At 39.5% G+C, this 16,400-nt stretch overlaps 1 protein-coding gene and 1 long non-coding RNA gene across 4 annotated transcripts in view; one reads left to right on the forward strand and one right to left on the reverse strand.

Moving 5' to 3' along the window:
* LOC140211620 (protein prune homolog 2-like) overlaps positions 1-5,453 on the reverse strand; it is a 329,851-nt gene extending 324,398 nt beyond the window's left edge. For all 3 annotated transcript variants that reach the window (XR_011889534.1, XM_072281551.1, XM_072281550.1), the window contains exon 1: positions 5,317-5,453. Coding sequence is in view for 2 of the 3 variants with exons in the window: in XM_072281551.1 (XP_072137652.1) it covers positions 5,317-5,352 (36 nt within the window). In the remaining variant the exon portion in view is untranslated. The remainder of the gene's footprint in view (positions 1-5,316) is intronic.
* Positions 5,454-5,615: 162 nt separating this feature from the next.
* LOC140211621 (uncharacterized) overlaps positions 5,616-16,400 on the forward strand; it is a 36,965-nt gene continuing 26,180 nt past the window's right edge. The window contains exons 1-2 of the long non-coding RNA XR_011889535.1: positions 5,616-5,687; positions 8,246-8,372. This is a non-coding gene — a long non-coding RNA (uncharacterized lncRNA). The remainder of the gene's footprint in view (positions 5,688-8,245; positions 8,373-16,400) is intronic.

Raw genomic sequence — 16,400 nt, forward strand, 5'->3', positions numbered from 1 at the left:
ATTGGCATATCCCTGTGAACTCTCATTAATTTTTTCTAATGCATCAAAGGAAGCTTTCTGTCTGGATGCATAATAGCTTAGTATGGCTGCTGCTCTGCATGTGATCGCAAGAAACTTCAGAGTGTTGTGGACACAGCTCAACATATCACAGGAATTACTGTAGCTTCCCCCCTACGGAGTCTGTCATTACTTCTCACTGCCTCAGTAAAGCAGCCAGCATAATCAAAGACCCCACCCACCCACCCCCTACATTCTTTCTTCTGTCCTCTCCCATTAGGCAGAACATACAAGAAGCTGAAAGCAGAAACCCACCAGGCACAAGGATAGCTTCCATCCTACTGTAGTTAACAGTCTCTCGGATGGACCTCCTGCACATTAAGATGGATTCTTGGTCTCACAATCTGTTTTGTTATGATCTTGCACTTTATCATTTACCTACACTGCACTTTTTCAGTAGCCTTTAGACTCTATTCCGTATTGTTATTGTTGTACCTTATTCTAGGTCAATGCACTGTCCAACAATTTAATCTGCTATAACAGAATGCAAGACAAGCTTTCACTTGGTACAAATGAAATAATATACCAATTCCAATAAAAATTAACCATCACTCAGCTATATTCATCTAACCTATCATAATATTTCTACAGTATTAAAATATCAGGAAGAATTGAAAACAATCATACTTTTGGAACAACAATTGCCAATAATTCAATAAAAGTTTTTAACAAAACATTTTATGAGGATTTCAAGAGCTCAATGAGACTTTTGGTTCTATCATCATATACAGTATATACCATGATAATCTTGTCCAGTTCCTGTACACTAAAGGCATGAATGAGGTTTAGAAAATTGCTGCAAGTCAACTTCATAAAGGCTTACTCTAGTACTGCACCTACCCCCAAGAGAGCTCCAGATACGTCTATCTCCTCTTGGCTTCACAACTATTGGGTACTTGTTGCTAGAACAATTACCTTCCAATAGGTCATTTACGAAGCAATTTCACACCAGAGACCATATCCAGATTTTCAACCAGAATTCTTGCTCAACTCTAATTAACTCATTACCAGTCCATCATCAAACATGCCAATAAAGATAGCAGTATTGGAAAAACAGAAAATGATGAACAGACTTATCATGTCAAGTTTGTTACTGCCCCAGTTAACCATATATATTCACCCTATCTTTTTGTTCTGTCTATCCCTTCAAGCTTCTCCTCTTCTACTGAAAATTAATCCTCTCATTCCTAATTCTAAAGAGGACACTAACTTTTCTCTTTCAGTAATATTGCCTGACCCTCTGAGCATTTCTAATGTTTTTTGTTTCATTACAGGTTACCATCATCTGCAATCTTGGACCTGCTGGTGCTGTTGTGGTTCGGCAAACTAATCTCTACCTCACAGAAGCCAAACATCAGCTCTCAGACACTTCAACATTTTGTGGAATGGTTCCCAAAAACTGCACTCAATTACATTAATCAGAACATAACTGGATGTAATTCAAGCTCCAAAACAAATAGGTTTAAGCTTGGAACACATGATTATTCATTATGAAGTGAAATATTACCTCAACCAATTTCTTATAAAATTAAAACAGAGGTCTGCACATGCTCACTTCTTAATGAGGCAAGCACCATACATAGTGGCATATAAATGACATTGCAAAATGGTGCCTGCAAAAATGCCACTTGTATTCTCTCAAAAAAAACAGCTTTATCATTGGTTTGTTGAGAGCACAGAAATACCTGTCAGTGCTGCAATGAAGAAGTAAATGTCTTCCTGATCAATCTCCAAACATCAATTATTCAGTTACTATAGCAATCAGCAGCATGGTCTCTGAAGATGCCCTTATCTGATGTTATCGTAGTACAAACTATGTGTATAATTCCCTATTAAAGACCTTCAACTAATGATCTTCTTAAACATTATAAATCCTGATATTCTTAAACATAAAACTTGAATTGCTTCAAATACACAGGTCAGTTTTAGAACTGGAATGGAAAACTCTTAAAGCTGATACAATGGAGAAAGACATGGGTGCCAATGAACTTGGGAAGCTGATAGTGATATCTTTAAGGGAGTTCACATGACAGAAGAGGAGGTATGGAGGTCTTAAAAACATAGAGGCAGATATATCACTGGGACCTGAAGTGCATACTAAGACGTCGTGCAATTCTAGGGAAGAAATTGCAGGGCACCTAGCAGAGGTATTTATATCTTTGATAGCCTTTTTTCCATGCTGTATAGATCATTGACGGTATAAAACCTAAGTTTTCTTTTTTATATGACAGCTTGACAGCTGAGTTTTATAGGATTTTTGAATTAAAGTTATTCTACATTGGTCACAATCTAAAATTATTCTTAGGAGCCACCTCCCAGCAGAAATACCCATGATGACTATATAAAAATATAATCATATACATGTAAAAAGAAAGAATTCCATCTCTGTCTAACTTCACTGTCATTAACATGAGAACCTATTTTCACTGGGGCGGCACAGTAGTGTAGTGGTTCGCACCACGCTGCCTGTATGCAGTTTGCACATCCTCCCCGTGACTGTGTGGGTTTCCTCCGGGTGCTCCGGTCTCCTCTCTCAGTCCAAAGATGTACTGGTTGGTAAGCTAATTGGTTATTGTAAATTGTCCTATGATTAGGCTCAGATTAAATTGGGAATTACTTGGTAGTGCAGCTTGAAGGGTCAGAAAGACCTATTCTGTGCTCTCTGTCAATAATAAAAAAAATAACATTATAATGACATTATGAATAAACAAACTCCCAGAGAGTCATTTTAGATGCCAGGTATACTACAATGCCTCAAGTAGATGGTCATTTCACACAAAACCAGTGAGTCAGCGGATTATTTTACATGGAGTAACATTGGAGAATTGGGTGAATGTTTCTGCCATTAACTTCACACATTCAATACACAAGGAAAGTCTAAAGAAAGGACCAAAAGCTTGGCTACTTTTTCGCCCAACTAATTGTGATTTAATCATTTCAAGAATCAAAGATAAAATCCCAGTTTCAGGTTAAATTTGTAGTATATTATACCACTGAAGAATTTTGCACTCTCTCTTTCAAATGCAGGAGAATCACATAACCTAATTATTACAGGAAAGGAGAGAAGAGGCGAACATTAATCCGTCTCTACGTAGAGCTTGTTTATTGCAGGATAGAAGATAATGAAATCTTACAGAAATTTTAAGTAAATGGAAGTGAAATAAACTTCACAATATATACCATTTCCACTTGGAAATTCATAAGTCCCTAAAAATGAATCTGTCTGGTAATGTGTAGAAAGATCATAATGAAAAACACTTTTGAGATCAATCCTAGGCATGCTTCAGGTAACAACTATTAACATAGAATCAGCCTATCTGTCAGGGTCTAGCCATTTTCACAAGCACAATGACCTCCCCACCCACTACACACAAGTAGAGGAAGAAAGATAAAAGTCGGCCAGCAATGACTCAGTACTATTCTTCTATTTCCAGAAAGAGTCATTAGCCTTTTTATGTGCAAACTTCAGCATATCCTTAATGAAATTTAAGTAATGCTACCTTAGTCCCAGAAAAACTTGAAGTTCAAAGTATAGTTATTTAAATTTTTAAAATGGGACAGCAATCTTATATCTACATGGAAACTACAACTAGAAGATGCCTTCACTTTAGGAAGCTTCTAGGGCCACCTAACAGTAGGTGTTTGACTAAGTTCACAAATATATGTCTGGATTGGTTATTCACACCTGACTTTCTAGAGATTATTACCGTAGCTGTTTTACTGCTGGATAAAAGATTAAAAATGCTGAATTTAGTGCCACTTCAACACCAACATCAAAATACTGAAAACATGATTATTACCTGAAAACTGGAACTAAAATAATCAAATTCATGGTTATGCTTTCCACCTTATAACAAAAAAAATGACTAGATCTACAGCAAGAATCCATTGGTTCACTCTTCAAACTGTCATATTTTTATTATCATGAAGCAAGCATGGTTGCAGTTCCCTGAGCTTCAAACAACACCCCAGTAAATGTCAGTCACCCCAACCTGTCATTACAAAGCCAAAATCAAAATCCTAGAAAAGCCTGATTATTGCCATAAAAAACCAACGCACCAAAATTAATAAATCAATGGTTATGTTTGGCATCATAGAACAGAAACTACTAGACTAAAAGCAAAAATTCGCAATTCCAAAATCAGATTCAGGTTTATTATTCAGCAGAACCTTCTGGATATTCTTTAGATAGAGAAAAAAATTGTTAAGGAAAAACTATTGAGGAAATAACTAAATAAAATGGGCATTCTTATGCCCACAGCAGAATTATATTCCCATCATTTTTTTGAGTAGCCCGCAAAAAAGTAACAGAACATTTGTAATTACTCTGTTTTCTAAACTGCTAACACTCATAGATGTGATATTGTAATCGTGCATTCCCAGCCATCACTCTACAAAATAAAAACATATTAAACATATTCCAAATTAAATACAATGGTGTGGAAGTTAAATAAAAACTCTTATTTGCTTCTTTTCAATGAGAGATCCTGTGGAACTGTTGACCAAGCTTCAGCAACTCATAAATACTGCGTGAAGAACGTATCACTCAGAATATTATTATTTATTATCATATAAATATTATTTGCATGGATTTTCTATCAACACACTAAATTTACAGAAGACATTGTAATCATTCAACTACAATATTTTAAGAGGAAGCAACCTGTGCACAGATAGACTTCAGCAAGCCTCCCTCCACCCCCGACATTCCCTTGTCCCCCATACATGCTTCCATCTCAACTCCTAGCGCCCTCCCATCCTATTTTGTTAGGGTAAAAAAAAATCTACACTACACAATAATTAATCTTACAAAATATCTTGATTCTTAAGATCATCACAACATTTACAGTGTATATGCAATGTTATAACTGAAAAGTATGTCAACTTTGCTAAGTTCAATAAAAAATCACCGAGGTGCGGGGGATGAGGAAGGCTTTCACCCTATTCGGCACGGCACTTTCCAGCGTCAAGTTTAAAAAATATGTTTATTGTGAGGTTGAAGTAGACCTGTTTATCATGTATACAGTAACAACAAAGTAGTCAACCCAGCAATGCTCAACAATTGCAGCCACGAAGGCTTTAATTGATTTTTGGCTCTACTGCAAAAAGACAGCCCACCCAACATTCAGCAAATGCTTGTCTCAGAATATAATTCTTTAGAAACTTCGCTGTGATTACTCTGGTAAGTAAGGTAGTTACTTTATTCTAAACTACTCACTGCACTGCAATAGAAACTCTGGGATCTGGGAATGATCTTACCAGAATGGACTTAGTATGCTGCAAAAATTCTTCCATCTCTCCTAATTTTTTTTAGTAGCCGCTCAACCTGAGCATTCGATAGGAAGCTGAGTCCTATTTGAGTTTTGCTTGGGTTTGCCCCGCTGGTCTCATCTCTGTCAAGTCTTCCTCGTCTGTGCAACAGCCTAACCCTCAACTACAGACAGTCAAAGCGCGCGTGCACATTCACGCACCAGCATAATCGCGCGCTCACGATAACGGAGTTCGCCGCTGCGCGGGCTGCAGCCAATCAGATCACGATGTCCGGCTCACTGACATCACTCTAGCGTTGCTGCAATTGGCAGGGATTCAGCGGCTGACTGCGTGAGGCTTATCTGCAATAGAGCAGAAAGGTAAGGAACGACGGCGGACCGTCTAAACATTAGTCAAGAACCCCCGCCAAACTATTTCGCATTTACTGCTTAAAGTTATCATACAATAGGCACTTCGTTAACTGCAGGAAATAATTATGAAACTTCTCGGGATTTTTTTTTAAACTGCAAAATTAGTTTCAGCACTCAAGTAAGTTTTCTGCTGCTTGGCCAATTTGGTGGGCTTTCTCCAGATCAGCCCAGAGACCACATCCTATTGTGTACCAACAACTTTTTTCTGCTCTTGGGGATAAAGGTCTTGAGAGACTAGAATCTGATCTTCAATCTGATGCCAAAGACAGCACAGGCTATATTGTTGAGGAGGAAGTAATCAGCGGCTGCTTAACAGTGCTTTTAGCAGAACTAAACTCATTCTGCACATTAATGGTCATGTCCAGCATCTCTTCCTGTTCGTACAATCCAGTTACCAAGAACTGGTAATTAGATAGATGTTTATCTGATACTGCAGATGCTTCATTTACCATTACAACACAACACAACACAGAAATATCAAAATATGCTAGAGATGTTTAGCTTCCACAAAATAAATTACCATAAACATGTTAGTCCACAACATTTTTTAAAAATTGCTCTCCTTAAACTACTCACAGAATGATCTCAGCAGAGCAGGGAGATTATCAGGGCAAGAAAAGGCTCAATACATGACTGATCTCAGAGCCAGCTCTAGCTGAAATCTAGCATCCAAGCAGATGTTGTAGCTGTCTGACAATATATTCCATATCCATTTAACAATTGCAGCCGAACTACAGCAAACTGGATTATGGTTCACTAATATCAATACAGACTCCAAGACATCCTGGAGCTGCTACTAATTCCATCTCCTAGTGACAGAAACTGAACCCAACTCCCTGGCATCAAGAGACAATGACTCTACAAGTGAATAAACGCAAGAGATTGTGCAGAGGCTGAAAATTTTGAGCAACACAGAAAATGCTGAAGGAAGTCAGCAAGTTAGGCAGCATCTGCTAAGGGTAATAGGGCTGAACCCCTTCATCAAGACTGGATAAGAAGGACAAAAACCAGAGTAAAAGGGTAGGGGTGGGGAAGTGAAAGGAGTACAAGCTGGCAGGTGATAGGTGAGACCAGGTTGGGAGATGGTGGGGGGGGGGGGTGAATAAGGTGAATGACATAAGAAGTGGGAAGGGGATAGATGGAAGAGGTAAAAGGCTGAGGAAGGAATCTGATAGTAGTGGACAGTGGACCATGGAAAAAAGAAGGGAAACCAGGGGAAGGTGATGGACAGGTGAGGAGAAGAGAAGGAGTGGGAGAGTAAGTAGAATGGGGAATAGAAAAGAGAGAGAAGAGGATGGTGGGGGGAGGAGGAGAAATAACCAGAAGTTAGAGAATTTGATTTTCATGGCTTCACTTGGAGGCTGCCCAGTCAGAATATAACATGTTGCTCCTCCAACCTGAGTTTGGCCTCATCTGTTTTGATGAGTAATGGAGGAGGCCATGAACAGTCATATCAGAATGGAAGTGGGAAGTCGAATTGAAATAGTCTCCGGGGGATCTTGCCTCTTGCGGCAGACAGAGGGAAGATGCTCAACAAAGCAGATCCCAATTTGCGTTGCAGCTCACTGATGTAGAGGAGGCAGCACCAGGAGCCCTGGGTACAATGAATGACCCTGATAGGCTCACAGGTGAAGTATTGACTCACTGTGCTAGCTACCACTGTGACATTCTTACTGTTTTCCATACATCTACCCCCTCACCCTCAAAGTTGATCTGACCCTGCATGGGTACAATATGAATATTGATCAGGAATACTTTGTCAATGAGACAATCGTGCAAGGAAGATCCATCTGTTGAGATGACCAAATTGTGAATATGATGTTCCTTTATCATGCACTAATCAAATAGGTGCTTGGCATAAGCCAAAAATAACAATCATGTTAAAATAAACATGAAATGTTTAGCAAAATTACCACTGTGAACTTCTTATGGGAGGAAGTACACCATTTTTCAAAAATTGTGATTGTTAATTAGTATCAGTACCAACTCTAATTTTGTTCTGAATGATAGCTTGGATCCATTTGCTTAAAAAAAAATGGTAGAGTGCAGCACAGAAATTATTGATTTCTTCTTGATGTACAGTAGTTGCTTACTTCTTTGGTCTAACTGAAACAATACTGATGCTGCTGGTGAGAAGGAAACAATATAGCTTGGGCAAGGACTGAAACAAGTCTTACTTTGCTTCTGCAATGTATCCAGTACATATTGGCACAGACAATATGGTAAATAAATAAATATGTCCTTTGTAACATATGTATTGAGGCATTTAAACACTACTGACCCTTTTAAAACAAGATGTCAGTCTTGTGCATTTGTAAAGACAGCAAACAGCCTTTCATAGTACATTAGTAACTTGGTTACCTGTTTAATCTTGGCCAAATGGATAAATTATTCTAATGAAAATTTGCATAATGATATTTTGTTTTGCAGTGCTCCAAAACTGGGTTGCACCAACTGCTGTCATTACAATTCCCAGGAATATAATTGATCATAATTTTTCCTCATAGAAACTGGCATATCTCTGTAATTCTCTACCCTGAAGTGTTGTGGAGGCCACATCTTTGGAGGTATTTATGAAGAAGATGAAAGACTGAAGATATTGAGAGGGTATGAGGAACTACAACAGAAGAAAAGGTAAAGTCAAGGATAGATCAAGGATGATTGCATTAAATAATGGAACAAGTTTGAGAATTCATCTGGCTTACTCTTGCTTCGAATTTCTTGTGATTTTGATATTAATTTGACAGGACTACTCAGGAAATTTACAAGAGTGTATAATATTTTAAAGTGTTCTGTCTAAGATTATTTATTATTGGAAATATATTTAATTGTGTTAAATTGAGTAGGAGGCCCAAGAATGAATTATAACCAATCTCTCATTTTGGGACTGAGAATCAAAGAAAACGGCAGATGCTACAACTCTACAGGAAATACTAGAAATACACAGCGGGTCAGGTCTACCTGTGGGAAGGGAAACAGTTAGTATTGCAGGTTGTTCAGGGATAAAGTTCTAGCAAAGAATTTTTGAGCTGAAACATTAAATCTAATTCTCTTCCTGTTCACTTCCTTTTGTATCTCAACTTGGCATTCTTGTTGTTAATCAGTTGACCAGACAGCAACCGGCATAGGGAAATTACTAGAATCTATTATTAAATTAGAGCTAATAGGACACTTTGAAATAGTAGTTGGATTGGACAAACTGAACATGGATTTATCAAAGAAAAGTCATGTTTGACAAATCTGAAGCTGAAACTCACTGCGTAGATAAGGGAGGCCTGCTTGCAATGTTGTATTTGAACTACCAAAGGGATACTTGCTGGATATCTGCTGTTCACAGTCTATTTCTGTGACTTGGATGAATATGTTAAATTGACTGATAGTGCAAAGCTGGGTGGCAGTCAATGTTAAATGTAGCATGTTAAGAGATTTCAAGAGGAATGACCTAGAACATGCCAAAGAAACATCAATTAGGAAAAAAAGTGAAATTGCCCATCTCTGGTTTGAAACAAAACAGAAAAGCAGAATATTTTTCATTTGAAGTGTGTTGGTGTTCAGAGGGATCTGGATATCTTTTCACATGCAGGTACAATGATCAATTACAAAAGCAAACGGAACATTGGATTTTAATGGATGTGGATCTTGGCAAATGAGTAAATAAGTCCTAATGTAATCTTCTGGTTAAGATGATGCTACTGAATACCTCTGTGGTCAAAAAGCTAAGAAATCTAACTAAAAACATCAGCAAAAATACCTTTTCTCAGGTAAATTGTGTTAAATTATTGCTGCAAACATTGAAGGGTCGAATGATGGCAAGGTGAATTCACAGGGTGAGCCGAGGTGGTATGTTGCAGAATCATTGCAGATGTAGTTCCGATGCCCTGAGAGCGAAGCTGAATCACTCTGGGTGCTGAAAGGAGGAGTTGGGGCACAGGCAGAGAAGTTCCAATGCTCGCTCAACTAGCCCGGGTGTGAGGCTGGATTGCTCTATGCACCAAGCTGAATTGAGGAGTTTGAGAGTGGCTTCGGTCTGGGCGATGAAATCAGGGCTCGGAGCGAGTCGCTGGGCGATGTGTTCTAGGCCCAGAGTCTTTCGCAGCAGCGGTGCCTGAGTCCTAATGCAAGGCATGATTTGCTGCTTAGACAATTTAAATGCCAGCCCAGATCAGGTGTGGTAAACCATATATATATATATATAATGTTGTAACTGGGTTACCTGTCTGGACATGCCCCTCTGCTGACTGCTTCTGTGGCTCCTCCCACAGACCCCTGAATAAAGGCGATTGTGCCATTGCTCCTCCTCTCAGTCTCTCAGTCCAGGGGCAGATACTCAGCATGGTGGAGGTCACATTTTACTGCTAATAAAAGCCTTTCAGTATTTACTCTACTTCCAGTCTTTGGAGTTATTGATGGTGCATCATCAAGTGAGTCTCAATTTCACTCGTTCTCTGTGATCTTCACTCCTCTCTCCAGAGCACAGAGCCTTTCACTGTTTTTTGTAGGGTGAGTTTAAAAGCCAGCCTAGATAAACTGAAAAGACAGGGTGTCACTTGGGACAAGAGCCGATTTCACTCATTCTCCGCGATGGTTATTTTCACGGCACTGAGGCTGTGAAGACTGCCCCGGCTGCTGTGCTCTGTACCCGCGAATATAATAAGCTGATAAGTAAGGCTTTGGGCCTACTCCAGGCTGTTCTGGGGATCAGAACTGAGGTCTTTTTTTTAGTTCAGAATGCTGTTGTTCGCTTCAATTGTTTGCATGATATTTGTTTTCTTTCTCTTGCGCATCAAGTGTTGGTCTTTAATATTTATTTTTATTCTTTTTTTCTTTAATTGGGTTATTTTGCATTTCTTGCTTTGTGGCTACCTGTGAGCAACCAACTCTCAAGGTTGGATAAGTTATGCATTCTTTGATAATAAATGAACCATGAATCTTGAGTGTAGTTATGAACTGCCATGGAATATTGTGCACAGATCTGATTGTACTCATCAAAGAAAAGTTTACTAGCTACTGAGGGAATGCTGTGAAGGTTCACAAGATTGATTCCTGGATGGGCACTCGTGTGTTGAAGAGAGATGAAGTAGATAGGGTCCACACACTCTGTAATGTAGAAGAGTGGGGGTCATTTCATTAGAGTCACAGAGCATTACAGCACAGCAACAGACCTTTGGCCCATCTAGTCCATGCTGAACTATTGTTCTACCTGATGACTTTGACCTGAATCTGGACCATGCTCCTCTATATCCCTCCCATCCACATACTTACCAAAATGTTGAAACTGAACCCACAGTCACCACTTCCACTGGCAGCTTGTTCCACACTCTCACCACCCTCTGAGTAAAGAAGTTGCCCCTTATGTTCCCCTTAAACATTTCACCTTTCACCCTTAACCTCTGATCCTTAGGTCTAATTTCACCCAACATCAGCGGAAAAAGCCTGATTGCATATACCCCTCATAACTGTGTATGCCTCTATCAAATCTCTCCTCGTTCTCCTGTGCTCCGGGGAATAAAGTACAAACCTACGTAAACCTCTATCAAATCTTTCCTCGTTCTCCTGTGCTCTGGGGAATAAAGCACAAACCTATTCTTCCTTTCCCTGTAACGAAGGTCCTCAATTTTCTTTACTTCTTTAATCTTATTGATATCTTTCCTGTAGGTAGGTGACCCAAACAGCACATGATACTCCAAAATTGGCTCCACCAATATCTTGTACAACTTCAACTTAACTTTAAATGCTTTAATGTTATGGGATGTTTTTAATGGTCCTGGCAGAGTAGATATAAGATTGACTTTTCTCAATTTTGGATCTCTAAAGTCAGGGGTGACAGTATCAAAATAAAGACTTGAGCATTTTGGACTGAAGTAAGCAGAAATTTGGGGAAATTTACATTCAAGGAGGTCATAGAGGCAAAGCCAATGAATATATTCAAAACAGATGGTTTGGGGATGTTAAGGGAATCTTGGGATATGTGCTTGTACAGCTGAAGGTTCAATCGGGATGATTTAGAATAGACAGTGCAAGGAAAAGCACCGGGTGACCTACTCCTGCTTCCACCTTTCCATGTTTTAACAGGGCTAACTGCTTACTTTGTAACTAAGGAAGCATTGGTTATTGGTGACTGTAGTGAGTACCCACCATATTGCCCAAAATCATGTATACACTCAACCATCAGTCTGATATATCCAGGCTAGCCCCAATACCAATAGTTATTTATGGATTGAGTAATTGGTGTCAAGCTAAGATATATCTGCAATACTGATATTCTAAGTGCGTCCTGCTGGCAGGAAGCTTTGCACAATGCACCTATCAGGAATTGGCAGGCAGCTATGATTTCTCAATCAAGTAAGTACAGCATGTACATAAAAATCAGATCCAATCAATATATTAACATTATATACTCTAATTACATGAAGAGAAACATAAGAGGCTATAGCTTCCTTTTAGAGCATATTCTTTACATGACTTTATCATTATTGAGAATTGTGAATGAAAATGGCCTTCCATAAACATTTGCAGTGCAACCCAATTTGAGCAATGAATTCTGATTATCACTGAGAGAAGTAGCAATTGAATTACACAGTGACTAACCACCACTGTGACTTGAAAATCAGTTTTTAGACATTATGAGATGTATTTTGAACTTCCAGATGCAGATTCTCCCCAGGTTATGGCAGGGTACCATTCCTGAAAACTGCTCATAACTTAACCTGTTCACAAGTCACAAGTGCGGCTGCAAAATGAGTTCCCAGACAGCAGGAGTTGTCCCATATGGATAGATAGTTGGGAGAGGCATTTTAGATCTCATTCTTAAAAATAAAGATGATATTATCAACTTTAGGTGAGCCTGTATTGGGCCAATAATGATATCATTTTAAAAGCTTCATTGTGGGTAAGGTTAGAAATACTACTGATAGCTTTAAAAAGGATCCTCCTGCTGGCCATATACAGTCAGTATATGTCCAGACTGAATTTACAAAATGGATGTTACTATGTAACTAGAATATATTGCTCTTAAATTCAACCTGAGAAAATTCTGGCTAGTGTCAAGAACAGTTACCTTTTGCGACACAACAACCAGCAAATCCATCCTGACTGTTTTTCAAACATTCGCTCATACATACAGGTTAGAATGTAAGTTAGAATTAGAATCAGGTTTAATTTCACCAACATATGTATGTTAACTTTGCAGCAGCAGTACAATACCTGATAAATATAGAGAAAAAAAATCAGAATTACAATAAGCATCTATATGTATATTAAATTGTTAAATTAAGTAGTGCAAAAAGAGAAATTAAAACTAATTTGTAAGCTAGGGAGGATCTGTGTTGTTGCACTCCTTCAAGCATCTATTAATCCTCCTACCTTCAATACCTGAAAATGTTTAAAACAGCAACATTTCCTGGTTGGCTTTATTTTGAGTTAATGTGTGAAATCAAGTTTTTGAATGGCCTAGTTCAGAATGAGTGGCTAGTCAGTCAGGCACATACAATCTATGACTGAGATATCAATCCACTTAGTGCACCTCTGCTGTTTTAAAGAAATGTTTGAATGTGTGGTGAACGTGGTTTAACAGTTCTTTATGACACCATTGAGATCAACAATAAAAACAGAATTAAGAGGCCATTAATTTCATTACCAAACAACATAGGCATCCAAAAAATCTGCCTTAAATGACTGAACAGCACAGGTGATAAGGGATAGGAGTGCTCTATCTTCTGCCTTTCTATGCCTAACAGCTACATGGATCCTTGATCATTTAAACAAATGTTCCCATTAATTTCTAAATCTCACTTTTTAAGATTTATCCTCTGTGTAGAATAACGGGAAATGTGCCGCCCTTTCCATTTTTCAGGATTACAAAACGCAGATAGGAAAAGTGAGAAATAAATATAGCATGGATAGAGTTGTCTGGATATGCTCAAATACCTATCATATGAAGTCAACTAAAGTAACGGAAGGCCATCTTCATTGCAAGTGGGGATGAGAGGAGGAAACCAAGATGGATGATGCAAATTGCCTATATGGCTGAAGGTTGTTTCATGTGTTTAACACCTAAGTGCTGGGCTCCACCTCTATAAGGGAAATGATCTTAGAATCTCTTCCTAATGTTGCTTCTTTAATGTTCCACCACTTTGCATAATTTTAATACATTTTTGGAGATGTGTGGATCACTGGCAAAGGCAGCATATATTGTCTGTCCCTCACTGCCCTTCAGAAGATGGTGGTGACAGATCATTTTGCAATTACAGCAGTTCCTCTCGTGAAAATATTCTCACAGTGGCTCGGGAGTTCCAGAATTTCAGCCCAGGTGCAACAGAGGGCCAATCGTATGTTTCCAAATCAAGTCAGTGTGCAATTTAGATGGAAACAGAAAGGTAGTTGTGTTTCAGTTTATTTAAACGTTTGTCCTGCTTAGATTAGATTAGATTATGAGGACACGCAGTCCTCTTTTATTGTCACTTAGTAATGCATGCATTAAAAAATGATACAATATTCCTCTGGTGTGATATCACAGAAACACAAGGCAGACCAAGACTGAAAAGCTTTAACAAAAACCGCATAATTATAACATATAGTTACAACAGTGCAACAATACCATAACTTGATGAAGAACAGGCCATGGCATAGTAAAAAAGTTCAAGGTCTCTCGAGAGTCCCACATCTCACACAGACAGGAGAAGGAAGAAAACTCTCCCTCCCATGCCCAACCACAGTCCGACTCCGAGTCGTCCAAAAACTTCGATCTCCGATCAGCCCTCCGACACGAGTACCGAGCACCATCTCTGCCGAACGCTTCGACCTCAGCCTTGGTCGCCAGCAGCAGGCAAAGCTGGGGATTTTGGGGCCTTCCCTCCGGAGATTCTCGATCGCACAGTAGCAGCGGCAGCGAACCGGGTATTTCAGAAATTTCTCCAGATGTTCCTCTGTGCCTTCTCACATCTGCCTCCATCAAATCAGAATTGTGCATGGCGTCCTACTTACAAACACGATATCATTTCACTGGAGAGCTACACGCACTGCGTTGCGCCGCCATCTTCTCCTCCCGCCCTTGCGGGAGATGTTGCAGGTTATTCGAGTCGTGGTGGAAGTAGTGAACATTTACTGTGGTAGATGGGATACCAACTAAGCAGGCTGCTTTGTCCTGGAAGGCTTCATTTCTTGAGAGTACTGGAGCTACACTAATCCTGACAAGTGTAGAGTATTCCATGATATTTTATGTGGATAAGTGTGATTAGTTTACAAAGATGCTTTTATTTCTGTGCTTTACAACTTTATGATTATATATCGCTGATACATCCAGATAGTGGAAAACCTTTGGAGTGTCAGGAGGTGACAATTTCTGCCCCATTATTATAGGCATAGTATTTATATAATGGCCCAGATGACGTACTGATCAATGATGATGCCACAGGAAGTTGATAGTGGTGTACATAGCGATGATAATGCCATTGAATATTAAGGGTAGGTTTAGAATTTCTCTTATTACAAATCTTTATTTCCGAGCACTGTAATGATATGAATCGTACTTCACATGAATCAGTCCATGCCAAGTTTTGACTAGTACTCGTGCATGATATGGGAGTTGGTGGACCCCATTGCGGTTCCTGGTGACCACATCTGCAGCAAGTGTTGGCTGCTCGAGGAACTCGGGCTCAAAGTTGATGACCTGGAATCTAAGTTTCAAGTACTGTGGTACATCAGGGAGGGGGAGAGTTACCTGGATTCTCTGTTTCAGAGGGTAGTCACACCCATTAGATTAGCTGCCTCAAATTCGGTCTGTGGTAGGGACAAGAAGGTGTGACTGCGAGGTAGTGGGATTCACGAGGCAGTGCTGGAGGAGCCTCAGCCCTTGAGCTTGTCCAACAGGTCTGAGGTTTTTGCTCCCTGTGTGGATGAGAGTGGGGGCTGTAGGAAGGATGAGCAACCTAACTGAGGCACTGTAGTTCAGGGAGCCATTCAAGAGGGGGGGAGAGAAGAGAAATGTAGTGGTAATTTAGGGATAGTATAGTCAGGGGAATAGACAGAGTTCTCTGTCACGAGGATAGAGCGTCCCGAAGGCTATGTTGCCTGCCTGATGCCCGGGTTCAGGACATCTTATCTGACCTGCAGAGCAATTTACAGTGGGAGGGGAAAGATCTAATTGTCATGATCTATGTGGGTATCAACAACGTAGATAGAATGAGGAAAGAAGTTTTGCAGAGGGTGTTTGAGCAGCTAGGGACTAAGTTAAAAAGCAGAACCAAAAAGGTGATAATCTCGAGATTACTAACTGAGCCACGTGCAAATTGGCATAGGGTCAAGAAGATTAGAGAGTTAAAGGCATGGTTTAAAGATTTGTGTGGGAGAAGTGGGTTTGAATTCATGGGAAATTGGCACCAGTATTGGGGACAGAGTGAGCTGTATCGATGGCACAGGCTCCACTTGAACCATGAAGGGATCTGGATCCTATTGAATCGTATAACTAGGGCTGTGGATAGGGCTTTAACCTAAATAGTAGGGGGGTAGGTTCAACAGATTGGAGAAGTATGGATAAAGTAAAAATGAAAACTGTGGATAAAGATAAGGATAAAAGATAAAAAACAGAAAAGTATGAATGGAGTGAAGAGAAGTCAACTGTAAAAGATAAAAAGATTACTAGATTTTAAAAGCACAATGAGTGTA

This window comes from Mobula birostris, chromosome 17, assembly GCF_030028105.1.
Source record: "Mobula birostris isolate sMobBir1 chromosome 17, sMobBir1.hap1, whole genome shotgun sequence".
NCBI classification, from domain to species: Eukaryota; Metazoa; Chordata; class Chondrichthyes; order Myliobatiformes; family Myliobatidae; genus Mobula; species Mobula birostris.